This window comes from Pyrgilauda ruficollis, unplaced genomic scaffold (genome assembly GCF_017590135.1).
Source record: "Pyrgilauda ruficollis isolate IOZ18807 unplaced genomic scaffold, ASM1759013v1 scaffold62, whole genome shotgun sequence".
In the NCBI taxonomy this organism is placed as follows: Eukaryota; Metazoa; Chordata; class Aves; order Passeriformes; family Passeridae; genus Pyrgilauda; species Pyrgilauda ruficollis.
Window position 1 is genome coordinate 827,401 of NW_024527933.1, and position 27,670 is coordinate 855,070.

Consider the following 27,670-nt stretch of genomic DNA (forward strand, 5'->3'; position numbering starts at 1 on the left):
TTAGCAAAGGGCACATTTGAATTTCCTGGAAAACGAGGGAGGAAGGTGTGTGGATGAGAGGTGTCACACCTAGGTTTGCACACCAGCTCAGCTTTCCATTCCCAGCTCTTTTCCCAGCAGCCAAATTTCCAGCAGTGGTGGGAATTAGCAACAGGAACCTGCACAAAGCCTCCTCCTCGGGTGGTCCCAGCAGGTTCCTGTTCCATGGTTGGGTGATTGTTGCCAGCCAGATGCAGGAAAATCCTTTTCCAACCAAAATTTGGTGTTGAGTTGCATTTTCTGAGTGTGTCAGCAGATCTCCCCGAGCTGAGGGGTGTAATCCCATTTCTATCCCCAGATAACTTTGGCAGCCAGGTCTATTTTCCCCCATATTGCCTTTAATCCATAAAACCTGGATTCTGTGTTCACCTCCTGGGGCAGAAAACGTTCCAAGTGCTGATTGAAAGCCTCTGTGCACACAAAGCCCCTTTGGTCCTGAGCCACCTTGGTGTGGAGGAAAGCTCAGGGTGGATCTTGGGGGTGCAAATCCTGTCTGTGGGGCTGAGGAAACAGCAGCTCCACTTCCACATTAATTTGATTCTGAGTGGGGGAAAAAAAAATGGAGTAAAAGCAAGTTTTGGGTACCTCAGGAGGCTGCAGCTGCTGTGGGGTGGGACTGGAAGCCCTGATGAGCTCTGGAATCCAAGAGCCACCCTGTGGCATTGGAGTGAGCCCAGGTGGAACTGGATCACCTTGGAGGTCCCTTCCATCCCAACACATTCTGGGGTCTCAGGATTTCCTTGCTGCCCCCTCCCTTTCTGTCTGAAGAGCAGCTGCTCCTCCAGCCCCTCTTGTTCCCCACCTTCCCCAAATCCTCTCCCTCCCTGTGCATCCCCAACCTCTGCTGTGGCCAGAGGTGGGAATGAAATCCTCTGGATCTTTGGGATCAACACCTCCCAGGCAGACTCTTCCACCCTTTTTTTACACTAAAACCCAAGCAAGTGCCTCCACTTCAGCTCAGTGAGTTCTCAAATGAGTAACTCAATCCAAAAGCTTTGCTTTACTCCATATTTTCCACGTGAGAGACCCCCTCACAATCCACTGGCGTATCCATCCTCCTGTGGGCAGCAGAATTCCTCATTTTCCAGAGATGAAAGGGAAATAAATCAACGTGAAACCAGAGCCAGGCAACGGTGCAGAGGGGGAAGACACAAAGGAGCAGCTTTGTGCTGGGCTTGTAATGAGGGGGAATCTGTTTTTAAACCATCCCTGATGGTTCACACATATGTCATGGAAAAAGAACTCCTCCAGGAGAGCTCTGGGTTATTGGCTGATTATTTGATTTGGAGGGAGAGGGGAAACTTGGAATGGTGTGAGCAGGGCTGGGTGAGGAGGTGACAGCAGGGGGATGGGGTTGGGAGAGGGAGAAAGGCAGAACTCCATGGGATGGTGGAGGGAATGGGGAATTGGGGTCGGGTCTGCAGGAACAAGGAGCCAAGGGAAGGCTGGGCAGCCTCGAATTTGGGATTGGGTTGAGTTTTTGTAGCCTCCTCTCCAAGGCAATTCCTGCAGGACAAGGAGCCAAGGGAAGGCTGGGCAGCCTCGAATTTGGGATTGAGTGGAGTTTTTGCAGACTGTGCCTCCTCCTCTCCAAGGAAATTCCTGCAGGTCTGCAGGAACAAGGAGCCAAGGGAAGGCTGGGCAGCCTCGAATTTGGGATTGAGTGGAGTTTTTGTAGACTCCTCTCCAAGGAAATTCCTGCAGGAACAAGGAGCCAAGGGAAGGCTGGGCAGCCTCGAATTTGGGATTGGGTTGAGTTTTTGTAGCCTCCACTCCAAGCAAACTCCACAGTTCCCTGTGGACAGCCTGGATAGCAGGGCCCTGCTGAGATGGGGACAGCAGCCAGGCTGTGGCGATGTCACCTTGGTGAGGTGACAGCAGAGTGGTGGCACAGCCCAGGCTGGCCTGGCCTACCTGGTGCTCAGAGAGCAGAGGAGGACAAGGGGAAACGGGGCCTTGGGTGTCTTCCAGGGATCCCTAATGAGTGGGATGAGGAAAATGGAGAAAATCTCTTTTTGAGGCTGGCCTGGGAGCGCAGGGCATTGAGTGTGGGTGTCCTTTGGGGTACCCCACACACAAAACCAGGGGATTCTTTCAGAATTGCTTCTGGCCCCATCCTCTCCCCATCCCAGCATTATTCAGTGCCAGTTCCAGGGCTGGCACGGCAGGGCACACAATGCCAGCCATTCATTTGGCCCCATTCAGTTTGCACAGGCCTGGGCTGGGCTTTTGTGGGATTTTTCTTTTCTTTATCCTTTTTTTTTTTTTTTTTTTTTTTTGAAATTTCCATGCTGGACACTGAAGGTCAGGCTGACCCTCTCCTCCTTTATGTAAATGTCTCCCACAATGTGCAGGCCATGATTTAATGCAGCTTTCCAGAGGGTCTAAATGAGATTTTTGGGATGCTGTCCATGGGATTGAGCCTTGCTTGGCACATGGGACACTAGGGGTGGCTCTCAGGGACAGCACCACCATGTCACCCTGTCCCGTTGCTTTGTCCCTGCATGGAAAATTCTTTTCCTGACTGTCAAGATGAGACTAAAATTGCAAAATCCCATTTTTAGGAGCTCCCTGAGTTATTCTTCATAAGCATATCCAGGCAAGCAAACGTTTTGAGCAAGGATAAAGAGATTTTTTTTTGGTGAATAGTCTCATTTGCTGCTTCAGAAGCATAATCTGACTTGATGCTTCAATTAGGGAACAAAACCACTCCGTGTGAATGTACCTGAGCCAAATCAGCTCCTGTTGGAAAATAATGGGAAGGAACTGCTGGAAAAACTGCTGCTGAGGAGGTTTTCACACTGGTGGTTTTGTGAAAGCTCTGGAATAGAGAATAACTACAAAAAAGGGTAAAAAACGTCCATGTTTGAATTCTGAAGAGGTATCTGAGGGATGGATTTGGGGGTTTTGAGGGATCTCTTGCTATGAAGTCCCTCTCAGGGGGTGGAATTAATATTATGAACAGATGGAGGGTGCCTTGATTAATAAAACCCCTGAAAACTCACTTCTGAGCAGCTTTTCAAGGATTCCTTTCAAAGTTATCTTCTGGATTCCCACTAGGAATTTATCCTCTGGAGGGGGAGAAGGAAAAACCAGCTGTGCAGGGACCACAGCACGAAGGTCGGGATGTAAAAGCAGTGAGAGCACAGCACACGGTGATTGCGGGGCCTCTATTCTTAGGGCTGTAATTTGTGTGTAGAATGACAGAAATGCTGATTTGGAGCCACCAAATGAGGAGTTTGAAGGCAGAAATCACAGAGTGCCAGGCTGCTGTGTGGTCATGGAGGGGAAAAAATAACTCCAGGGAGTGTTTGGAGGGGCAGGAGTGACTCCAAGCGTGTGGAGCAGCCACTGGAAAAGCTCAGCTGAGGTCACCTGGGTGGCAGTGCCAGCCTGGATCTGCTGACATCCACAAACCCTTGGATCTGCGGCATCCACAAACCCTTGGATCTGCTGTATCCCATGAAATCCCTCTGGAATCTGTTAGCTGAGACCCGGACACGCTCCCTTTCCTCCTCCATCTGTCTTGGTGCTGGAAAATTGAGGAGAATGTTGGGTTTTTTTCCATGGATAGGCACAAAGGCAAGGAAAACTGCTCATTTTGTGGTGCCTCAGCCCATCTTTTTCCAGCAGCTGTGGGAATTGGGAAGCTCAGAGATGCTCTGGGATTAGCCAGGCCTAGATTCCTTCTAATTTGTGTCTCGTGGTTGCCTCAGCTGCTGGTAGGGACATGAAAGGGGTGGTGGGGACATTAAAGAGATGTTTGGTGCGTGCCTGGGTCTGATCAGAGGAGAGCTCAACACAGACAATGCTCTGGGATGAGTTCTTTTCCTGAGCTGTCTGTTTCCATGACATTTATAGCAGCTTAATTATCCTGAGCCTCTTTTCCCTGTCAGAAGTGATTGAAATCAGCCATCAGACAGAAGAATGATTGGGACAGACAGACACACCTGCGGCTGCACAGAGGGATCACCCAGGGCTTGGTTTTGGGGGGAAAGCAGCCAAAAAAATTCAGGGTTATCCTCATGAATTGATGAGAAGAGAGAGCTTCCTCATGGCTGGCTTTAAATCTTCAGATGAAATCCCTCCACCAGGTTTCTGGAGCCCACGAGGTGAATATTGAGGGATGAGCAGTTGTGAACTGGGTTTACAAAGGGTTTTTCCTTTGGTGAAGGCGTTTCCCTCTAGGAAATGCCTACAACAGCTCTACTCCAAGTCTTTCCTTTGAGTAGGATCCTTGTAGGGAGAGATCCAGCCCTGCCTGAGCTCCTTGTAGGTGTTAAAAATGAGCTGGTTGGGACTGGAGTCTCCACACAGGAGAGGTTTGAGCTCACCATCCCCTTCCCTGTGGTGTGGCTGTGCAAAGCACACCCCAAATCTGCTCTTCTCTCCTTCCAGCTCTTCTCAGAACCCAGTTTCCCCCTTTTCAGTCCAAACTGGACAGGGGGAGCAGCAGGTCACACTCTTTGCTGGGTTCATGGGAGATTGGGAGCAGCCAAAGGAAACTGAGGCACTTTGGGTTTTCTGCAGGCAGGTTTTTTACCTTTTCTTTTTCCCTTCTCCCCCTGAAATCCAAGGGACAGCTTGCTCAGCAGCTCCAAACTCAGCCAGTGGAGGAATTCTTTCTTCCAGTCAAGGCTGGTTTGTGGCATGGGTTAATTAGATCCAAATTGGATCCAGTGTGAGGTTTATAACCCAGGGAGAACCTCAGGTGACTCAGCCCCAGCTCCTGTCCTGCAAAATGACAGAAATCCCCCAGAATTCCCCAAATCTGAGTGTTTTTTCCCCTCTCAGTGGAGGAGCTGGTTGAAGTCAGCACTGCTTGACACCTGAAGGTGTCACAAGGACAAATACCCAGGCTTAGAGAGCCAAAATCAGCCTTAGCCACGCAGTCATGGCATCCCTGGGATCCCTCAGGGTTATCAGCACCCAGGGACACCCAGGCAGGGGCAGCTCTGTGTGTGGACATTTATAAACCACCTCTGAGGGTGACCCACCACGCAGCTGCTGCTGCAGAGGGAAAATATTCACTTCAATGGGATGAAATTTGAACTACAGTTTAATAAAAACCTGTGGTTCAGGTTGCTGGTTCTTCACATGTGTTTCTGATCTGCTGGAGGGGGGGGCTCAGGACATCTGCTCAGAGCACACAATTAAAAAAAGAAAAGTTTAAAACCGCTCATTTTGCAAATGTAAGGAGTGACTTTGCTCTCCAGTTTCATTTTCCTATTGTGATGTTCTCTCTTTATTGGGGTGGAGAGAAGTGGGACTGTCAGGGGTTTCTTTTTTTCCTTTCTTTCTATTCTTTGCCCTTTAAAAACCAGAACTGTGCCATTATTTCCCCCCCTCTTTGCAAAAGAGCTGCAGAAACCTCTCAGATTATTTTTGCCTCTCAGATGATTTTTGCCTGTGCTAGCTCAGTGCTTGGCCAGGGTGGAGAGAAGGAGGGAATATAAAGCAGCCTTTTGTCCCAGCAGCCCCTTCCCAGTCCAGCCACCCTTCCAGACTGGGACTGCAGCCCCATCCTGCTTTCTGTGGCCAGAACTGATTGTTTTGCACCCAAAAACCCCAGGAGATAAATTGTGGTTTGTTCAACAGACATAAATATATAAAAATAGCCAAGCAGAGTGGCTGAGCAGGTTGTTGATTTAAGGATATGTCTCTCTCTAGGTGTTTTTAGCAGCTTTGTTATTTTTTTAAGGCACCTTGGCTGCCTTTTCCCTTTCCTGCAGTCCCCACTGCCTGGCTGCTTTTCTCTGGCTGCACCTCCCCATCCCACTGAGGTCAGTGAGGAGAAATGCAGAGAAAGGCAGTTTTAAGAAGGATCTGGAAAAAAGGAAAAGTGAAAAGCAGCGGGAAAAGGAAAGTGAAAAGCAGGGAAAGCAAAGTGGAAGTGAAAACCCAAATCTTGCCAGTATTTGGTCCCAAAGGGCTGCAGTGGTGATGCCACCAGGCTCCCAGGGCTGATGTCAGGCAGGAGGAAAACCAGAAGCCACAGAATCATTTTTCCTCAGGGTGGGTCCTGCTCTCTGGTGGAATTCCCTGCAGCAAACACTAAAAAACCACTAAAAAACCACTTTTGTGCTCTGAAGGGGAGCACACAGCCCACGTCTGGTGGTTTGGAGCCCCAGACATGAGTCAGGGGACAGCTGGACACGTCCCTGCCAGGGAGGGACCTGCCTGGCCCAAGATGCAGGGACAGGACACTCAAACCTCTCTCCACTTTTTCCTGCTTGTGTTCCCTACCTTAAATCTTCCCATTTTCTACAGGAAATCCCAGCTGCAGCCTGGCTCTGTCCCCCCATGCCAGCCTGGAGGAGGGCTGGGCAGGACAACCCTTTTGAGGGAAGCTGTGCCCTTCCCAAAGTGCCTTTTCCAGCTTGGAAAACCAGAAAAAAAAAACCTGGAGAAATTCTCTGCTAGGGTGCTCAGAGCGTGCTCAGGGTAGTGCCTGCCAGGGAGTGTTTGCTGTAGGGTTATTGACTCTGGGGTAATCTGGGATTGGGATGGGAAGTATCCACCTGGAAATGAAGCTTGTGGTGGTGCCTCCTGCCCTGCCGTGGAGTCCTTGACTGGTATTTGGGTGTTGGCAGAGCGACAGCTTCTTCAGGAGAGCTTTCCAGAATTAGCAAAGCCATCTGGCTTTTGTTCCCCTCTGAGGGAATGGCTTGTCCTTCCCTTCCAGTGAGGAGTCCTTGCTAAACTGCTCCACACTTGGCTTTGGGATAGCACACAGGCAGACCTAAAGTGTTCTGTGGGCTTTGCAAGCAGCCCTTTGCTCCAAAAAACCTCTTCACTTTAAAGCATGAGTCTCAATTGAATTTTAAGCAACAGCCACGAGGCTGCTGATCCAAGGATCGTTTATGGGTGGAAAAAGAGGATTTGGTGGTGGGGCAGGGCTGGGAGTTGGGGACAGCATGGAGAAGTGCCAGGCTTCAGGGGACAAGGAGGGGACAGCACTTCCCTGCCCTGTTCCTTCAAACCCTGCACCAGGAGGAACAGCAGCGAGTTCAGGGATCCTCACATGATGGGAAATTGCCTTCCTCCCTGGGACTGTAAAATACAAAGGTTGAGAAATTACCAGAGAGGTTAATTAGCATCGAGCCTGAGGGCTGATGCTGCTCTTGCTGCTGTGGTCAGGGGAAGAGGCTCGTGGGCTGTGATAATTGCAGTGTTTGTGCTCTGCAAGCCCAGCATCAGGGATGCTCCTGGCTGGGCTGGGGGTGCAGCACTGGCTCAGGGTTTCACTGGAGTCCCCACACAGAGATGAAGTGAAAAAGAGAAATTTTCCCCAGCCCTACAGAGGGTTTGGAGCCACATTTCGTGCTGGTGACACTTCTCTCCCTGCTCTGCTGAATTAAACCTGGTTTTTCCAAAGAGGGCTGGGCAGAGGCTCCTCTCTGAGAGCCCAAAGCAGCAGGAGCTGTTCTTGTAGCAGCCCCAGAGCAGCCCCTTCCAGCCCCTCTGAGCAGGATGGGACACAAACATCCAGCTGGATTTAGCCAAACCACCAGGAATTTGTAGCTGAGTCACGGCTGTGTGCAAGTCAAGCTTTTCTTTTTTTAATTTATTATTATTTAGCCTAACTTTCAACAATTACCTTCCCATTTTGTGGTGCCCAAAGGAGGCTCTTTAGGCACCAGCTGCTCTGTCTGGTGGGGTCACTCCTGTCCAGGGCTGGCCAGGAGAGGGCTCAGGACATGGGGACAGGGACTGGGGGGATGGTGAGGCTTTGTTTGACCCCTTTCCTGCAGTTCTGCTGCTTTTCTGGAGCTGCTGTTTAAAGGAGGGACTCTGGGATGCTCTGAGCACCTCCAGATCTGATTTTTGGGGTTTCCATGTGGCAGAACTGTGGTGATTCCTGGGCCTTTGCTGATGTCCCCAACACCACTTGCACTCCAGGCTGGAGCTGGGCTGTGAGAATCCATGGGAAGTGCTGGTGACAGGATTTATCAAGTGGAACATCTGAGGGCTGCCAGGCTGGCTCCAAGACAGGGATTAGGGGTTTTGGAGGCTGAGCTTCCTCTTCATCCTGGAGCTGCACTGAACCCCTGCCCCTCTCCAGCCTCTGTCTGGGTTTGGGGATATGGAGCCAGGGAGTTTGTCAGGATAAATCTCAGTGATTCCCAATAACTGGGAAGATTTTACATTATCACTGTTCACTCTGGGCCTGTGTTCATCCAGTTGAAACGCAGGAGTTTCCAAAATCCAGCAGGATTTTCTCTTAGGGATGCTAACTCTCAGACTTTTGGGGTGATGCCCTAACCCGAGTCCTGTTAATGATCAGTGGGAGCCCTGAAGAATGCCAGGATTCAGGGAGCTGCTGCCAGTGCCAGATGAAGTCACTCTGATCCTCCTCTCCAGCTTTTTTTTTTTTATTATTTTTATTTTTATTGAACCACAACGATTCCTGCGAGTTCCTGAAGTTGATGTCATTGGAAGTGATGTGACATTTTTTGCACGCATATAGAATAAGTGTTAAAAAATGCTCCAGAAAGAGCTTTTCCAGCCTTGTCTGGGAGCTGGCTGGGGAGTTGAGTTAAACTGGCTTTGATGGAACTTAATCCATAAAGCAAATGAGTCATCAGGCATAAATGGCTTTACCATAAATGTCAGGCAGATCCTTACTGGTCCTGACAGTTAGCACTTCCATCTGTCTGGTGGAGCAAATGAAACCCTCACAACTCACAGTCCTGTTCACAAATCTGCTGTCCTGCCTCTTCCTCTTCACCAGAAGTTTTAGGAATAAAGGCCAAAGTGTGATTTATCCCATTTTTTTAAACACTGCCTCTCCTAATCTGTAAAATTGTGGTTATTTGCAGGCAAAAAATTGATTTTTTTTATTCTCTACTTCAATTTTTTTTTGTTAAACCAGCAAAACACAACTGAGCTCTGCCTCTGGATGCTACCAAGTGCTCCAGTCACTGGAGAACTTCCTTGAGCCTTCTGCCCAACTCATTACCAGGCCAAAAAAGAACTTTACCCACTGTGTGGGTGGCTGGAGGACGCTGCTGGTGACTTCCACAAAGCAACACCAGAGTGTTTCCGTCTTGCTCCCTGCCTGAAATAACTCATTACTTGAAAACAAGTCTTTGATTTGGCCAGTCAGGCCTTTAAACCACGTTCTTGGTGCATTTTTCAGCTGTCTCTCTTGGAAAACCCTGTCCCACGCAGAGCTGTGCGTGTGGATTAACGGGATCTTCGTTAGCGCTGCAAAAATCCAGCTGGGAAGGAGATTTTGGGGTGGTTTGTGACCAAAACAGGCAAACAAACGGACGCTTGAGGGAGGAATGGGAGCAGGGCTGGCTCCCCTTTGCCAGGCAGGATCCCTGGATCCCTGGGCACAATTTATTAGCAGCAGCACACTCGAGAGGACACAAAAGGCTCCCGAACCTCCCAGCGCGCCTGGCTCTATTGAAAGTTGGCTTTTTAAATCCCAGAAATGGGGCTCTTGACAGCAGAGCTTTGTGCAGCTTTTGTGAGGTGCAGATAGTGGGGCTTTTTCTTGCAGCCTAAATTAGCCCCTTTTATTGTTTGCTGCTGAGGGATGAGGTCAATTGACTGGGAATCTTGCTAACAAGGTTTTTACTCCTGGCTGCTTTTTACAAGTGTTAGCACGGGGTATCCCCCAGTGCTGGGTGTTTGCTGGGAATGAAACAAAGATGAATGGGCTGAGCTCTCCTCCTTCCCCCTCCCCGGAGCTGCTCAGCCTCTGTGCTGGGCCTTGGGTGCTCCCTGGGGCTCTCAGTTGTCCCAAATTCGGTTCTAGTGGATTTTGCATGGGTTCAGCCTTGGTTCTCCTAGATTTTGCATGGGTTCAGCCTTGTTTCTCCTGCATTTTGCATTGGTCCAGCCTTGGTTCTCCTGCATTTTGCATTAGTTCAGCCTTGGCTGTTCTGGATTTTGCTTTGGTTCAGCCTTGGTTCTCCTCGATTTTGTATTAGTTCAACCTTGGTTCTCCTGCATTTTGCTTTGGTTCAGCCTTGGTTCTCCTGCATTTTGTATTGGTTCAACCTTGGTTCTCCTGCATTTTGCATTGGTTCAGCCTTGTTTCTCCTGGATTTTGCTTTGGTTCAGCCTTGGTTCTCCTCGATTTTGCATTGGTTCAGCCGTGGTTCTCCTGGATTTTGCAGGCTGGAACAAGCCAAGGATGAGCTCTGGGCAGGGTGATTGAGTGGGTTTGAAAAGGAGAGGGAAGCAGCAGCCTGTGGAGCGATGCTGGTGAAGCGTGGTGAGCTCTGACGGAGCCGTCTGATGCTTTTTTCTGGCGCTCCCCACGTCCCAGATTTATTCAGTTACGCACTGATTTCCGCAAGTTCCTGACCCAGAATGAGCAGGAAGCTTCCCCTGCTCAGCCTCCCCCTCTCACCCAGCACAAACTGTGGGCCCCACGCTGTCCTTTGGTGTGTTGAGGTTCAGTTTTCTGCTGTGCCTGCAGGGATTTGCAGGTGGTTTTTTTTCCATATTCTCCAAGGCTGAGGATGCCCAAGCTCCTGCAGGGAAGCAGGGTGGGATCAAGATTTTTTTGCCCATGCATAGCTCAGGAGCTGCCATCAGCTGAGACTAAAAACAAACCCAGCTTTAGCAAATTCTCTTCTGCTTAACCTTTGGCACTGTGTTTAGCCAAGATGCCTTTCCTTGCTTTATCTGTTCCTTGAGGAAATGCAGTTCCAGCCCTGCTCACTTATGGGATGCAGCCTATCAGCTCTCCATGAGGTGTAAATCCAACCTTATCAGGGAGAAAAAGCTTTTTCAGCCTCCCCTGCCTCTTGGAGACAAGTCCCAGGTCTGCTTTGGGGCTGGTTTATTTCAGCTTATCCCAACAATGCCAGGCACTTGCCATCTTCCCATGGAAAACGGGGAGCTTTAAGCACCTGAGGGAGAGAAGGGCCCAAGTGGCTTAGCTGAGGTGTCAGGGAGGGCTGACTGAGGTCCTGGGGGCAGAAATAGCAGCTGGAAGGGTTTTCACATCAGCCACAGATTTCCTTGGCCAGGTTGGGTATTCCCTGCTGGAGGGAATTCCAAAGGAACGGGTCTGGAGCCCTGGAGACAGGGATGGTTTTATAATTTATGGTCTGAGTAACCCCATAACACCCCCAGGACCCCCAGCTCAGGGCTGGAGGTCCCACCATGGCCCAGCTCCCCTGTGGGTCCCATGGGCAAGTGGTGGCCAGAGCTGCTTGGAAAAAGGAAATATTCTACAAGGCAAAAAACTTGGAATTTTTTGTTTTCCCAATACTCTAAGCCCAGTTTTGGTGGTTACATTGCAAAAGAAAAAGCTGGAATAGTAATGGCAGGACTGGATTTATATTAACAACAACAAAAAAAAAAAAAAAAAAAAAAAGGGAAAGGGAAGGAAAGATGTTTCTTGTTTTAAAAATGGAAAATTGAAATCCACTTTGCAGACATTTCTGTTAATTTTGTAAAGGTTATTCACTGGAAACAATGACTAATGAGCTTCAATGAATGCTCTTTGAAGGGTGACTCGGGTAGGTCTGAGAGGTGCCCAGATGTTCATGAGCTGCTGCAGGGAGGGAAGTGACAACCTGGGAATGCAGGAGGGAGCTCCAGGCAGCTCTGAGCTGCTCCTTCCCCAGTGGATCTCCGCCCAAAATGTGAATAGCATTCCCTTTTTTGGGGGGAAGTCAGTGGGACACAACCACGATCCAGCGACACCAAGGCAGATTTGGCCCAAAATTTCAAAAATATCCTTTTCCACAGGGCTGTTTGCCAGTCTGGCCAGGCTCCCTTTGGAGCTTCTGGTTCCTATTACTTCCCAAATCATCCTCCCAGTTTTGCTGTAACACTCCTGCTTTTCCCCCTGATGCTTTAGCCGTGTTTGTCTATTATTAAATAAGATTTTTTTTTTCCCTCTCCTAATTAAAGTATCAGCTCTAAGCATCCAAGTAGTAAAGTCTTATGTAACTGTCTGCTGAATGAACTGGATTTTGGCATCGTGGTTGAGCAGCGTGGTGGCTCTTTAGGAAACTCAAGAGCAAATTCTGCTCTGACCTTCTGGCTGTGGCTGTGTCAGGCTTCAGGGAGCAGCTGCTCCATTAACCAGCCCTGGTGCCTAATGAGCTTCCTCTGCACCTGGTTTTTAGTATAAAAAAGCCTCCCTTTGGCTCTTTTCTGGGTTTATCAGATGCATTTCTAATCTCTCGCTGTGTCTGTTGCGGGTGGAACGTGGAGGTGAGGCAAGATGCAAAAAAAAGGGGGTGATGTGAGACCAGCTGGTGGGGTGGGAGAAGCAGAGAAGTTTTGAGGCCAATAAGCAGCTTTTGGGACTGGCCAGGGTGACTCTGCAGCCCTGCACAGGACCAGCTGTAAAGGAGTTGTTGTATTACTGATTTGGGGGGTACAAAGCCCTTTTGTTTTTATTTTTCCTGCACTTTCCTTGCTTGGGGGTGCCCTGGGTGTTGTACTGAGTGATTTGTCTTTTGGGGAGGTGGATTTGGGGCTGGGGATGAAGCACAGTGGGTTCACACCTCAGGGAGCAGCCCAGGAGAAGCAGCTGCTCCCTGGACATGGAGCTTTTCCCCTGGCTCATCTCAGGAGATGTGCCCATCTCAGGAAGGTGGCCCTGCCACGTGTTTTGCTTTCCATTTCTTTGTGTTTCTGGCTTTGTTTGCAGCCTCAGGCTGGTGTCTCCACGAGCACCACCCCTCCCTGACCCTCTGTGCTCCCCTCCCTGCAGGGTGACATCCAGCAGCTCCTGATCGTGGCGGACCCGCGGGCAGCCCTGGAGTACTGTGAGCACTACAGCCCCGACTGTGACACCGCCATCCCCGACTCCCCCCAGTCCCAGGACCCCAACCAGGATGAATACGTGAGTCTCTGGGGATGGTTTGGGGTGTAATCACCAATATTTGGGTTTGTTTCACCCTTGCAAACACGTGGCTCCTTCCTCATCTCAACTTCCCTGCGACTCATCTCCAACGCCCAAGACAGAGATTGCTTTTAGGATTTGCAGGTTCTGGGTTTGGCTCTTGGGAGTTTCCCTTCTTTCTGAGCTCCTTCCATTTCCAGAGACGGAAAGGAACATCCTCTTGGAGCTCAGAAACACAGGAGAGACAATGTGAGCCAAGTGTGGATTATTGATCGTCCCTGGCAGCTCCACTCCTGTCCAGACCAGCACCTGTTTCTAAATTTCCAGTTATGCTGTTGGACTTGTAAAAGGATTAAACAGTTCTTTCTCAATATTCTGTGAAACAACAGGTGTTAAAGGAGGGAGAACTGTTTCCCCCCTGGATTTGCTTTGAATCTTATTTTGGCAGAAATATTCCCAAGTCATCCCTAGGAGCCGCGGTGCCCAATAATTTTTGTATGAAGGGTTCACCCCAGGCCTTTTCCTTAAAAAAAGGAAACACAATAAAAAAGGCTGATGCAGGAGGTATTCATGTGTTTGCTGCCCAATCAGAAATGTCTGGGTGTGGCTGAATTTAATGAGCATCACCTGAATTTTGCCCTTTTTAAGAGGTCTCAGCTCGCTGCAGTTACTCTCTGGCATCCTGAGCCACTCTCTTGGGCTGATTTGCTTTCAGCTGAGCCCAGACCTGCAGGGTCAGGGAATCCCCATGAACCAGTAATGCCATCAGCCCTGCCAGTTTATCTTTGGGATTAAATTAATCCAGCACCTAAGCAGGGCTTTGGGATGCTCACGGTGAGGTTCAGCCCCAGGGAAGCGCCGCGGCCGCTCCGCCAGTGCTTCTGGAGAAACAATAAATAAGACAAATAAAACAGCACTTTGGTGGAAATCTGTGGCAGCAGGAAAATAAAACTCCTCTTTTGGAGCCAGCAGTCCAACAAGAGCTGGCTTGTCCCGAGGCTGTGTTGCTCCATGTAGGAATAACTCCTCCACGCTCCGGCGGCCGCTGCCAGGGAGAGCTGGGCTGGCGAGGAGCGGGGCCGTGCCCGCCTGGAACCAGCCTTTGTTTGGGTTTCTTGCTGAAGACTTGGATGCTTTGTTTGGGTTTCTTGCTGAAGGATGACTGACGCCTCGTGGGAAAGGTTGCAAGGATCTGCTTCTCCAAGGCCTGCAGCCTGCAGGCCTGGGGTGGCTGGGCAGCCACAGGGATGCTGTTAGCGCAGGAACGGCACCGGAGTGGCCGTGGGGCTCGAGGGCTTTCTGCCCCTCTCTTGGTGGGTCAGGTGTGGCAGGTCTGGGAGGTTTCAGCAATCCAAGGTTATAAAAATATCATAGAGTCACTGGTTTGGATTGGAGGGATCTTAAAGTTTATCAGATTCCAGCCCTTGCCAGGGCAGGGTCGCATTACGCGATCCCAGGTTGCTCCACATCCAACCTGGCCTTGGACACCTCCAGGGATGGAGCAGCCCCAGCAGCCCTGGGTGACCCATTCCAAGGGTTCCCCACCTTCCCAGGGAGGAATTTCTCCCAAATATCCCATCTAAACTTGCAGTGTGGAGCTGTGATGTCCAAAGGAGCTGGCAGGGACGCGCTGGGTGCTTCCCCCTCATTTCCCGCTTCTCCTGCTCTCCTTGCAGTACACGGACGGGGAGGGAGAAGGTGACACTTACTACTACGAGTACCCCTACTACGAGGACGTGGATGAAGCTGTCAAACCTGAAACCCCCACCACCAAACCCGGCCCTCCTGAGGTGGCTGCTGGAGAGAAACCCGAAACCAAGGAGGTACCGAGGCGGGTCCTGGCAGGGGTGTAGGTGCTGAACCTTTGTAAAAGGGCAGGATGACGCAGAATTATTTTGTTCCTCTGATGGTGGCGTTTTATTTCCCACGTGTGACAGGATTATGCAGCTCCCACAGCACCCCCTGAGAGAGGGAACCCCGGGAAGCAGCCCAAGGAGGACGGAGCAGTGGATGATCCCCTGGTTGATGAGTACAACTACGAGACCATCAACGAGGAGTATTTTACCCCCATGCCCTATGAAGATATCAACTACAACGAGGAAATCGATCCCCAGGGTGGCCTCACTGAAAATGCAGTGGAAGCTGAACTCCCCACGAGCACTGTCGTCACCTACAATGAGACTGATGTAATTTTAATTCATTAATTTTAATTTTTTTTTAATTAATTCTGCTGTTTCATAGCCCTGGGAGTAAAGGAGATGGGAGCAGCCAGATGGTAAATCCATAAGTGGTTCAGGCAGCTGCAGGGAGAAGAAATTTCTTGGAAAATGTTTTCACTCCAGATTTTTCAGGGTGGGGAACGCAGATATTCAGAATTTGGTATAAGAATTATTCCCCTGGAAAAAGCTGCTCATATTGACATCTGCATTTCCTCGGGTGAAGTGGTTGTCTGACAAAAAGAGAAATGAGGGTTGCTGTTAAAATCTCAGTAAAAGCCTTTTATCCCAAAGTTATTAATATAAATCCTTAAAATGTTGATTTGCTGGAGAACATCAATATTTTTCATTTTGCCATTTCCACTGAAAAGCATTTTTATGTTTTTCATTTTGTTGTTGTTTTTTTTTTAAAAAAAAAAACCATTTCAACACTGGGACAAAGCCTTGATTCCAAAACTGCTGCATCCACCTGGTGTGAACTCCTTTATTCTGTGCATGGATCTGCTCAGAGCTGGGATCAGCCCAGACCCCACAGCTTTTTCTGCTGGAATATTGAACTTTTACCTCCCTGCACTTCAATATCCTCCAGCTGAAGTGCTGCACTCAAGACTCTCTTGTGCTTAAAACTTGCCCAGTTCTTACTTTTTATGTTGATGCTGAAATAGCATAATGAATGTTGGTGAGACTGAGATGAATTTTTGGGGAGCTGGGTGCTGTGGAGGACATGGAGCAAGGAAATAATGACAAAAAAATGGGGAAAATGGAAAAATGGGCAAATTCTTCATTATCCAGGAGCAGCAGCAAGGGAATTGTGGGATAACATGGAATTGTTCTCTGAGCCACCTGCTCTAGTGGGAGATGTCCCTGCCCATGGCAAGGTTTTGGAACTGGATGAGCTTTAAAGTCCTTCCAGCCCACAGCATTCCATGTTTCTGCAATGCTTCCAAATCCCATCCTCGTTCCCAGGAAGAGCTTAGGGGTGCTTTCTCCAGTGGAGAATTACTTGTTGTGGGGCTGTCACAAGTCAAGGCTGGCAAAAGAGACAGCAGAAGTTGGCCAGGATCCCTGGAGGTGGAAATTTGAGGGAAAAAGGTGTCAGGGAAAGTGTCCAAGCAAAGATCTGAGCAGCTGGAGTGAGGCAGGTGCAGATCCGAGGGCAGGGGGAGATCCAGTCCAGCCAAAATGGGGTGGATGAGGTTGGAGAGCCCAAAATGATGCACAGGGAGAAAAGGAAAAGGCTCCAGGAACTGAGGGAGACAACGTGAGGGAACCCATGGATGGGAAAGTTTTCCATTTCCTGACCAAGAGCCAGAAATCTTTGGCCAAGCTTGGATTTTCTAAGAGAAAGGAATTAAAGATTTGATAGAGAGGCCTTAAATAAAAAAGTGGAAGAAGAAGGAAGAGGCTTCAAGGGCCACTTTAGTTGTTAAGGAAAGGAAATAGAGGAGGAAAGCTCAGGCAGGGAACTGCCCACTTACTCTAAATATCATCTTTCCATGCAAATAGACCTGAGGACCTCAATTAAAATACCAAACCAGACATTTTTGATATTCATTTAATGCAATTTGCTGTTATCCTCAAACCCTTAGAGGCAGATGAGATTTTTTTTAGATTAGGGCTTTAAGGTTTCAAAGTGCCAAACCAGGTGAAGTATTTCAGCCAGGATAAAAGGGGGAGTGTGATAGTAACAGATCCATTTGAACCAGCCCAAAGGAAAAAGCAGCACATGTCGTTCCTTGCATGGCTTCTCAGAGCGAGGAGTGCCAAAGGCCTGTGCCTGCCAGGCTGCTGGGAGCACAGGGAGATGGAGAGCAGCAAGGAAATTCTGAGCCTTGTCTGGATGTCCTTGCTGTGCTCCGTGGCATCTGAAAGGATTCTGAGAGGATTCAGGGATTGAGACATCAGATTTGTAACAACTTCTGCTCCTTGGATGAGCCCAGGAGCAGATTGGATCCCAGACTAAACAAACAGGAGGCTTTCACAGAAGTGAACTTGGGTTTTTCCACATTTCCTGCTGTAATTGGACGCTGACAGTGACACGTCGTGGGTTTGGTGTGCATCTGAAATCTGGGAAGGGATGTGGGACTCCTTGGCCTTGATAATCCAGGGTCTCCAGCACCAGGGCTGTGAGGGATGAGGAGGATTTGGAGCTTGAAACTTCCATTACCTCTTTCTTCAGGCATTTGCAGTTTGCAGGATCCTCCTGACACGAGCTTTGTGCTGTGTTGTGTTTTCCTCACTCCAACTTTTCTACTCTCAGTGTTTTACTGGGGATCAGTGAAGAAATCCCAGGGAAAGCCAGAGTGTGTATTTGACATGAAGCTTCTCCCATCTGTCTTCCTGCTGTTGGAGAAGTCACTGGACACTTAAAAATTCCAGAATTTAACTTCTCCCCAGATTTTCCCCCTTGTCACTATTATTATAAAGCATCCTCATTTTACAAAATTCCAACAACATATTAATATTCCAGCATGTCCAGCTAGGAGAAAACTCCAGCCTGACCCACTGCTGCTCTTTCCTCTCCAGGCTACTCAAGGAGGGGATGACCTGGATAAAGATTTCACTGAGGAAACCATAAAGGAATATGATGGGAATTATTATGACAATTATTACGACCGGACGGCCTCTCCCGACATCGGCCCCGGCATGCCAGCCAACCAGGACACCATCTACGAAGGGGTGAGAGGCTTTCTGCTCCACCCAGGAGCATTCTCCTTCAAAATGTTGGTCCTTCCATAACTTAGAGCAGAATTAGTGCAAAAAAAAACCAGGATTCACCCACCTGCAACTTGTATTTAAACAAGGAGCTGCCCTGGGTCTTTCCTGCAGGAGCCTCAGCAGGATTGTGCCAGGATCTCCAGTTCCTGCTGGGATTGGTGATGATGGTGATGGTGATGATGGCAATGTCCTCTCTGACTGTGTGGCTTTGTGTTTCCCTGTGTCCCACAGATCGGTGGCCCCCGGGGTGAGAAGGGGCAGAAGGGGGAACCTGCCATCATTGAGCCGGTAAGGAGTACCTGAGTTTGGGCTTTTGTTGGTTTTTTTTTCCCCCATGGAAAAAGGTGCAGGGAATTTGTTCTCAGTGGGACAGCTAGGAGGGAAACTTCCCATGAAAGAATTCCCTGTTCATTCAATCTAAAACACTGTAATTATATAATTTATTTTTTTTTTAAGCTTCAAGGAGTGACCTAAATCGTGAAGGAAGTGCAAGAATTCCCATGAAATCTCTCATTTAGCAAAATAAAACCTGGGGCTGAAGTGTTGGGCAGGGGGCAGCTCTCATCCCTCAGGAGTTTGGGAGCATCCAAGTCGTGTCCTGCCCTGAACTCCCAGCTTGGGGCTGGCTTAAATTGGGCCACCAATGGGAATAATTTTATCCCTGTGACAATAAAAGGGATATAAAATAAATCCCTGCACAAAGCTGTGGAGAGGTTTGCTCCTGCACCAGCTCCACAGTCCCACCAGCTTTTCCTTTGTGGAACCCTCTTCCTTTGTATTTCTGGCCTGATTTTGAGGTTGATTTTCCTTCTAAAGAACAATTCCAAGCTGTCTGTGCCCTCTGCAGAAACTGTGGGTGCCCAGCCCAGCACCCCGAGGTGGGGAAGGAGCCTCGTGGTGGGGCTGGCTGAGGGGCTCCTGTGAGCAGAGCAAGAGGCTCTTGGTTAATTCCCATTTTTTCCCCTCTCTGTGTGCCAGGATGCCCAGGTACCCCATTCCTGCTCCTCCCAGGCTGGAATTGGGGATCAGCTCCTCGCACCCACCTGCCCCAGCCCGGTCCCCACGGGCTGAGCTCCTGCTGCCTGCACACCCTCAGCAGCTCAATTAACCTCATTTTCCTTGGCAGAGGGCCAGCACAGCACCCAGCCCTGCAGCAGCACTTCCCATCATCCTGAGGCCATTATTTCCCTTTTAATTTTTCCTCCTTTTCCTCTTTCACCTGAAATTTCTGCAGGTGCTGGGGAGGGGAGATTTTCCCCCTTGAAGTCGGGGTGCAGAAGCGTGGCTTCAAAAACTCCAATTGAGTCCCCTGTAAAAATATTTGTGACCTTTCCTTCCTTCTCTTCCTTTCTGGGTCTCTCACTCTGCAAACAAAAGGAGGAGCCAGCAATTTCCTTATCAGAGGGGTGGGAAGGGAAGGGGGGCAGCCAGACCCCACGAAGATGATGGCAGAAACCCAGCCTGAAAAGCTACAAAGCGAACAAAATAGTTAAGTTTAATCATCCAGAAAGAATTTGGCCGCCTTTGCTATTTCAAAACACTGGAGCATGGATGGCTTTTGCCAGAAAGTAAACAAGACCAAATGCTGCCTTGTCCCTCTCCGTGCAGCTCCTCTTGAGCAGGGAAATTCAGATTTGCTGCGCTTTTTAGCTCTTTCTTTTTTTTCCCCAGTTTTTGATGGGAGCTGCAGGAGAAGGGAAATAAAACCTAAGCACAAAGTTGGATTCTGCTGGATTTTTACTCCTTCCCTTTCAAACCCAGCTGTCCTTCAATCCTTGCTCTGTGCTGACACTTGCTGGAGGCAGCGGGGCAGGGCAGGGGCAGGAGGGATGGAGAGGAGGGATGCAGGGATCCCAAATATCTCAGCTGCGGGGTCATCAGGATGCTGGCACCTCCTCAGAGCCCTCTGTCCTTTTGGGGGGACTCCGGTGCTCCCCTCTAGGGAGGGTTTGCTCAGCACCTCTGAATTGCAACAGGATTTCAGGGTGGCTTTGGGATGTTGGCTTCACTTGTGGGTGGTGTCTGAAGCAGAACCCTTGCCCTGTTTTCCCCTAGGACAATCCCAAAGCCATGTTTGGCTTGTCCCCCTCAATGGGATCACCCCACTGGTGCTGTCCCTAAATCCCTGCCACGTTTCCATGGCTCCCATTGGTGAACAATCCATGGAAACACAGGAGGTTTCCTGCCAAGGAGAATCTCCAGATGTCCCCAAGGCCCCAGCTCGACATAAACCAGCAGATAAATATGGGAAGGTGCCAAGGATGTTTGCATCCCAAATGGGCCAATTATCCCTGACCCTTCCCCCTGGGGAGGAGTGTCCTGGGGAGCAGAGCCTTGGTGCTGTGTGTGCTCACAGCAGCACCCTAAAAACCTCCTGTGTGGGCTGGGATTCTCTGCACTCTGATTAATTTCTGCTTTAGAACCTGTCACACCAGAATGTGCCATCACTGGTCTCCAAAAAGGATGGGTTTTGGGGTGTCCATGTGCTGGGATCTCAAGGAGGATGGATTTTGGGGTGCCCATGTGCTGGGATCTCAACAAGGATGGGTTTTGGGGTGTTTATATGCTGAGATCTCAAGAAGATCCATCCAAAATCCATAATTTTGGAGTGTTTGTATGCTGTGAGGGATTTTGGGGTGTCCATATGCTGGGATCTGAAGGAGGATGGGTTTTGGGGTGTCCATGTGCTGGGATCTCAAGAAGATCCATCCAAAATCCATCATCTCGGGGTGTCCCTGCACTGGGATCTCTGGGGTTTCCCTGCAGGCTGGAGGACAGGCGTGTGGAATTCACCCCTAATTCCCACCCAGTGAAATATTTCCGTGGCTGAAGCTGAAAGGGACATGACCATGACCTGAATTCCTCCCTGGTGAGGAGCTGCAGAGCCTCTCCTATGGTGGCAGCAGCAAATTTCCCCTCTCACATCCAGCTGCAGTGGGAGCCAGGTCCTCTCTGAGATTTGAAATGCCGTGGCAATGAGTGTGGGCACCAGGAAAGGCAGAGAACAGAGCTGGCCACGCTTATTTTTGGTGCAGGACCCCTGATGGAAGCAGGGCTGGCTCATGGCAGGCTGCTTTAGGTTATTTTTTGCTGCTCTGGGCTTAGGGAGTGTGGGTTTTTGGGGAAGGAATGCCTGGATTTTCCTGCAGACATTTCAGATTCGTTCAGCTCGGTTGGAGTGGGGTCAGCTGAGGCTTTTGGCACCAGAGCCTGAGAACATTTTAGGGTGACCCCAAAGCAGCTCCTGCATGGAGCCAACTGCTCATCCACAGATTTTTATAAGAGTTCATCCCTTAGGAAAAATGTCCCTGTTAGCCACAGGTGAGCTGGGGATTGCTGACTCCACCTGAGCTGCTTTATCCCTGATCCAGAGATAAAAGGAACAGAGCTCTTCCCAAACCATTACCCTGATCCTTCTTTAAAGCATTTTCCAGGTGGATTGGGAGGTTTCTTTCCTGATTCTTGCATACTTATGAGGGAAAAAAACCCCCAAACCTTAATTTTCCTGAGTACATGATAGATGTGATCTACAGTGATGACAAAATATTTAGATTGAAGAGGTTGGAGTAACAATATCCCAGAATTTTTCCCACACAGTGATTTCCTACGTTCACAGAGGAAATCACAGCGTGCAGTCTGCTGGAAGAAAATCACTTAAAAACCACCTTGCAACTTGATTGCTAACTTCTTGTTGAGCTCTTTAGGGCTAGGAACAGCTTTTTCCTCAAGCTCCAGCACCATCAAGGCTGGATCAAGTCCAGGATTTGCTTTTCCCCTAGCTCTCAGCAAAGGGAGAAGGGGAAGGTGATGCTGGGGAAGGTGGTGCTGTGCTGGGACTGATGCTGGGAGTAAGGGCTGGCCTGTGGGATTTAATTACACATTATTTGGCTTTTCCATGATCCTCTGCACCTCTGGGAGAAGTCATCCAGAGGGAGTGCAAACCCTCCAGCTCTGGGATGTCTCCAGGCAGCAGCAAGAGCTGAAATATTTAATAACAGATCTCGCTCTGGGCATTTCCCTGTGGACAAAATGACTTTGAGGATGTGTCTAATCCCTTTTTTTCCTTCCTCTTGCTCAGGGAATGCTGGTGGAAGGCCCCCCTGGTCCCGAAGGCCCAGCAGTAAGTGGCATTTTCCCCCTGCTCCTGGGGTGGGATGCTGTCCCCGGGCTCTGTTGCTCCCATCTGCCACACACGTGCACGGAGAGAGCTTTGGGGTGGATTTTGTGGTGCAAAAATAAACAGAGAGCTCGAAAGCTTTTCCTGCTGCTTGTAGAAATCTGCTACAAATAATAACAGAGTTTCGTGGCTTAGGTTTTTCCCCCCCCTTTTCTCTGCCAGGGCCTTCCAGGACCTCCAGGACCAACTGGACCCGTGGGCTTGATGGGTGACCCAGGGGAGAGGGTGAGTGTTTTCTCCTCTTTGCTGGAGCTTTGGGTGGGTTGGTGTGGGCAGAGTGGGGCTGTGGGCTATCCCTGGAGCCTTAAAATCCTGTTAAAATCCCATTCATCCTGTGAGAGCAGCTCCCAGAGGAGTTCCTGGTGGGATACAGGGCAGGGCAGATTCCTGATGTGCTGGGGCATTCCCATGGCACTGTCCCCAGCTTGGGCACTGTGTTTGTTTTAGGTCAGGTTCTTTGTTGCCTCCTGGCTCCCTGGGGCTTGGCTGGAGCCCTGTGGCTGCTGCACTGCCCCTTTTCCCCTGGAGCAGTGCTGGGAACACCCTCCCCTGCTTTGCACTGCTGCTGTATTTACTGATGGAGCAGAAATCACATTTCTGGTGCCTGGGACATGATTGAGGACGAGGAGCCCTGCCTGTGCTCCATCGATCTCTGCCTGCCAGCACAGAATCAATCCAGGCTCAGCCCTGGGGGCTCCTAGGCCTGGCTTAACCCTTGTGGCACCGCACTGCTGCCCAGCACAGGGAGCTCTGCAGCTGGATTCACAGAGGGTGGGTGAGCTGGGCGTGCTTTGCATCTCTCTGTGGTCCAGGGCGAGCCCTAAAAATCCTCATTTGGCTTCTGGGTATTTCCAGGGTGCTGTTTTTCCCTGTGGCCTCACCCCTTTCTTGGTTTGCATCTCTCAGTGGTACAGGGCAAGCCCTAAAAGTCTTCATTTGGCTTCTGAGTATTTCCAGGGTGCTGTTTTTCCCTGTGGCCTCATCCCTGTCTTGCTTGTCTCCATGGTGTGATGCCCAGCTCTCCCTTCTCCTCCTGCATTCCTGGCAGGCTGGATGCTGGCCCTGGGGACAGGGACACTCCTTCTGTCACCTGTCCAGGCAGATGCAGATATTTGCTGGCCAAGCTCCTCTGGAACAGCCCTGCAAAGCCAAGCAGCAGCAGCAGCAGCACTGTGTCCCCAGTGAGAGGAATGATTTGCATTCTAGCACAGGCTGCTCCTGCCAGTGTCCAGAACAGAGTGTAACCCAGCACAGGGTGCAGAGAGAGTGATGAACTCGCAGGAGCTGCAACTGTATTAAAACCCTCCTTTTCAATTAGAGCAGCTCCTCTTTTAATCTGTTTATTATTAACCCTGAGAGTGTAGCTCATGAATTTACATGACCCTTCCCTGTGTACAGTGAGGAGCATTCCCTCTGCCTGCATCTGATAAAGAGATTTTTTGATCTCCTGTCAGGCAGGTGCAATGAATTAATAGCCCAGCAATAGTCAGCTCTCTTAATATTGGCCAACACTCATTTAGCTCTGGTTTATTCATTGTAAAAAAGAAAGAGCTTTGTTTATTTAAAGCATCTTTCCACGATCAGGAGGCACAGAGGAGTTTGTGTCAGCAGCAGAGCTGAGGAGCAGCCTGGGTGTGGGAGGTTCCAGAGGGCTCAGGATGCTTTGGGATGACTTAGGCAGCTTTCCTGGAGCAGTGGGAAGAAGGAAATATGGCACTGAGGAGAGCAGAGAGCTGTTCCATGGGGGCTCCAGGCTGGGAGGAAGGAAGTGGGAAAACGTGTTGTTTTGAAGGGGGTGAGCTGCAGCATTAGAGCAAACTGCAGCTCCCTCACCCACCCCAGGGTTTGTTTGGAAATTCGGGTGTCTGGGTGCTCTGGGGGGGAAGCACAGCTCAGGGGAAGGCTCATCACAAGGTATCTTCACCTTCCAAAACCATCAGTCATTGAATCCCAAGGGAATTACTCCCCTGAGCACAGCTCTGCCCCTCAGAAATGCAACAGCATCCTTAAAAATCCTGATTTGGCTTCTGAGTGCTTCCAGGGTGCTGCTTTTTCCAGCTGCTCCCTTAAGCAGGAGACCCCCAAAACTGCAAGAAACGTCTCCTATGATGTCATTTTCTGACCAGGGCTGAGAAATAACCAGGGAGAGAGAGACACTTGGTGAATGTTGAGGCTCAGCACCGTGGGCTGCTGGTCCCACACCAACACCCCCAGGTTCCAGCTGAACCATTCCATGGCAATGTCACCCCAGGCTTCGCTCTCAGCCTGGCATTTCAGAGCACTGCAAAAAATGCAAGTTGAAGTCCCCATCCATCCCTGGCTGCTGTATATCAGCAAATCCCCATTTCCATGAGGAGAGCCACACAGATTTACACTCAGAGCCTGGCAGGCTGCATTTCTTCCAGGCATTCATGAATTTAAATTTCCAAAGTGCTTTATGGGTTTGATTTTCCTGTGTTTCATTGCCCACCCCCCCACCCTCTGCTGGTCCATTCCACCAGGAAAAGACCTCCCACACCCAGCCTGAAACAAAAAGAGGCATTTATGGATAAAAGCACTGCATCAACACTTGTCAGGAGAGATAAACAAGCTCAGCCCTGCTCCATCATGGGCAGGGCTGGAGTTATAGGAGGAGAGGGAGAGAAAAGAAAGTTTGTCATATAAAACAAGCCTGGCCTAAATTATTTGTGCCATTTTTCTGCTGATCCAGCCCTGGGAGCAGCGTTGTTATTCCAGGCTGGTCGTGGTGCCTTGTCCTTGTGGGGTGGGGACAGGGCCAGCCCAGCTGGGGACACCACAGCCCTGGCCAGGCTGGGCAGCTCCTCACCCCCACCAGGGCTGGGCTCTGATTTCTGCTGGAAACTTCAGCCTGAGTGCTTTGGGTTTGGTTTTGTTTGGTTTTTTGTTGTTTTTGTTTTTTTTTTTTTTTAAGGGGAGGGAATGAGGGAATTGTAAAGTTGGACATGGAAGAAGAGGGAGCAGAGAGATGTGGGGTGGGCAGATCTTGCTGGAAGGGTGTGGGGCAAGGATAAAGCACCAAATCCTTTGCTTTGGTGGCCTGTTGGGTTGTTTTGGTCAAATATTCTGATTTTTAGGCACTTTGTTGCCTATTTGTCTTTCCCACCTTTATCCACCTCCTTTGTGGAGTGACCTTAGGACTGCCTGGCTTCTTGGTGTTCCTGTGTCTGAGATTTGTGGCAGGATTTTGTATTTACATTTTTTCCTGGGGTCTGAACAGGCTGCAGGCAGGTTGAGGAGAGCGAGAACTACAGAAATGTTCATTGCTTGCCCTTCCAAGAGAGTCAGCTCCCTGTAAATTGATTTATTGTTGATGTTTCCTAACTAAAGGAGGAGCCAAGTCCTCAATCCTGACCTGCTGGCCACAAAAGGAGCACTGGGGCTTTTCTTGGCCTGGCTGGGATGAGGTCAAATCCCTGTTGCCATAAACTGCCATGAAAATTGCAATTAGCCTCACACATTGCTGTCCTCTCATTTGCATATGGAATGAGGAGGAAATCTGGGTTAGCCTCAAGTTTTTGCCAGGGAAATTGGCTATTTTTGATTCTTTATGGCCTCATCAATAGATCCTTGACTGCCCACTCATTGCTTTAGTGCCAATTAAAGATTCTCCACTGGAGATCCATGGATTTGGGCTGATTTACAGCCCCTGACAGGATCACTCCACTGGAGGTGGAAGGAACCTCAAAGGACTAAAATAATTTAAAAAAAAAAAAAGAGAGAAAAATAAAATTACGCAACTGAATGCGTGCAGGAATGAATTTCTCTCCATTTCTCTCTCACTGAGTTAGGAAGTTTCATCTATTTTTGGGGTTTTTTGATAGTTTTTAAGAGATCCAACTCTAAACATTGATTCTGTTAACTTGGAGCATGGCAGGGGCTTGGATTGCTCCAAAACTGCATGAGGCAGACCCTGGAAATAGCAGGGGCAGGATGGGAGAGGAGGGAATGAAGAAAATTGAAGAAAAATTTGGATTGCCACAAACTCAATCCCTGTCGTGACAATATCGTGGCATAACCACAGCTGTTAGACAGAACCAAAATGGTATTTTAGAAGCTTATTTTAATTTCTTCCTCTTTCAGGGCCCACCTGGACGCCCAGGTCTCCCAGGAGCAGATGGATTGCCAGGACCACCAGGGACAATGCTTATGCTGCCTGTGAGTACAAACAGTATAAAAAAAAAAGGATTAAAATGAGTCAGATTTCTTGGTTTTGCTGCTGTTTAATGCCCCTTCCTGCAGAAATCTCCCATCTCCTTTACCCCAAGGACATGTTTTCCTTGAGATAAAAGATGGATCTGGATGGTTCCCGTTGTAAATCGACTTTTTGCAAAGCACTGGAGCTCCTTCGCTAGTCAAAAGCAAGTCAAAAATTTCTAGCAGTGATGGATAATGATAAAAATCATGGGATATCCCAAGGTGGAAGGGACCCACAACGATTATTGAGTCTAGCTCCTGGCTCTGCCCAGGACAAGGCCAGAAATCCCACCCTGTGCCTGAGAGCATTGTCCCAACATTTCTTGAATTCTGAAGGAGCTGCAGAGTTTCTGACTGGACAGAGAGAGATAAAACCATGAAGAAACAACTGAAGACACCTCCAAGAGCCAAATTTCCATGCAGAACCCTCTGTCCTATACTCAGGAACCTCTAACAGCTCCTCAAAGTGCCAGATTTTCAGTCACCTGAACGAATCCACCTCTTTTAATGAGCAGTGGTCGTTTTGTGTGGTTCTCCTCCTCCTCCACAAAGCCAGCAAGTCCCAAATCAGCCTTGTTGCTCCTGGGACAGTAAAGAAATGTTTTGGTTTTTTTTTTTTTTTGATGTGAGGCAACCAGCTGCTGGAAATGAGCACTTGGGTAGCAGAGGGAAGGAGTTTTTAGGGAAAAACCTCAGCTGATTGTCTAGCCTGGGGAGGTTTCTGGCAGGAGCCTGGGCGAGGAGCTGCACGTGGAGCTTTGCTGGCCACCACACCACAGTTGTTGGCCACTCCAGGAGCCAGCCGTGGGCTTGGGAACTGAATTCCTTCACATTTCCCTGCCAGGCTGGTATGGTCACACACCTAAAGCCAGCTGAGGTGAAACACAGGTGACAGAGCTGTCCAAGGAGGTTCTTCCAGCCACCAGGAGTGTCCTCCTTGCAAAACCTGCCAGCTAAGGCAGCAGCAGGCCAAGGAAAGGGGGGTGGAAGGAAATACTAAACTCCTTCTGTTTCAAAGTTGGGGAAATAAAACATCAATATTTGGGGCATTTTTGAGTGCTGAAGGCTCCTGGCTTGAACAGCAGCCCAAACTGTGGTGTTTGGACAAAGTGCCATGCTCCAGCAGCTCAGCTTTGTCCAGAGCTGCACAAATAACCTGAGACAACCCCTGGGCACCAGGGAATGCCAGTCTGGGAGAGCAGGGATGCCAGTCTGGGAGAGCAGGGAATGCCAGTCTGGGGGAGCAGGGAATGCCAGTCTGGGAGAGCAGGGAATGGCAGCCCTGGGAGAGCAGGGAATGGCAGCCCTGGGAGAGCAGGGAATGGCAGCCCTGGGAGAGCAGGGAATGCCAGTCTTGGGAGAGCAGGGAATGCCAGTCTTGGGAGGGCAGGGAATGCCAGTCTGGGAGGGCAGGGAATGCCAGTCTTGGGAGGGCAGGGAATGCCAGTCTGGGAGGGCAGGGAATGGCAGCCCTGG

The 27,670-nt window shown here is 49.7% G+C and overlaps 1 protein-coding gene across 2 annotated transcripts in view; it reads left to right on the plus strand.

Annotated features, from left to right (window-relative positions):
* Positions 1–27,670, plus strand: part of COL5A1 (collagen type V alpha 1 chain) — a 128,899-nt gene that overhangs the window by 44,727 nt on the left and 56,502 nt on the right. For both annotated transcript variants that reach the window (XM_041483929.1, XM_041483930.1), the window contains exons 5-12: positions 12,737–12,868; positions 14,545–14,691; positions 14,806–15,054; positions 17,611–17,763; positions 18,034–18,090; positions 21,881–21,922; positions 22,142–22,204; positions 26,081–26,155. In XM_041483929.1, the coding sequence (XP_041339863.1) occupies positions 12,737–12,868; positions 14,545–14,691; positions 14,806–15,054; positions 17,611–17,763; positions 18,034–18,090; positions 21,881–21,922; positions 22,142–22,204; positions 26,081–26,155 (918 nt within the window). The remainder of the gene's footprint in view (positions 1–12,736; positions 12,869–14,544; positions 14,692–14,805; positions 15,055–17,610; positions 17,764–18,033; positions 18,091–21,880; positions 21,923–22,141; positions 22,205–26,080; positions 26,156–27,670) is intronic.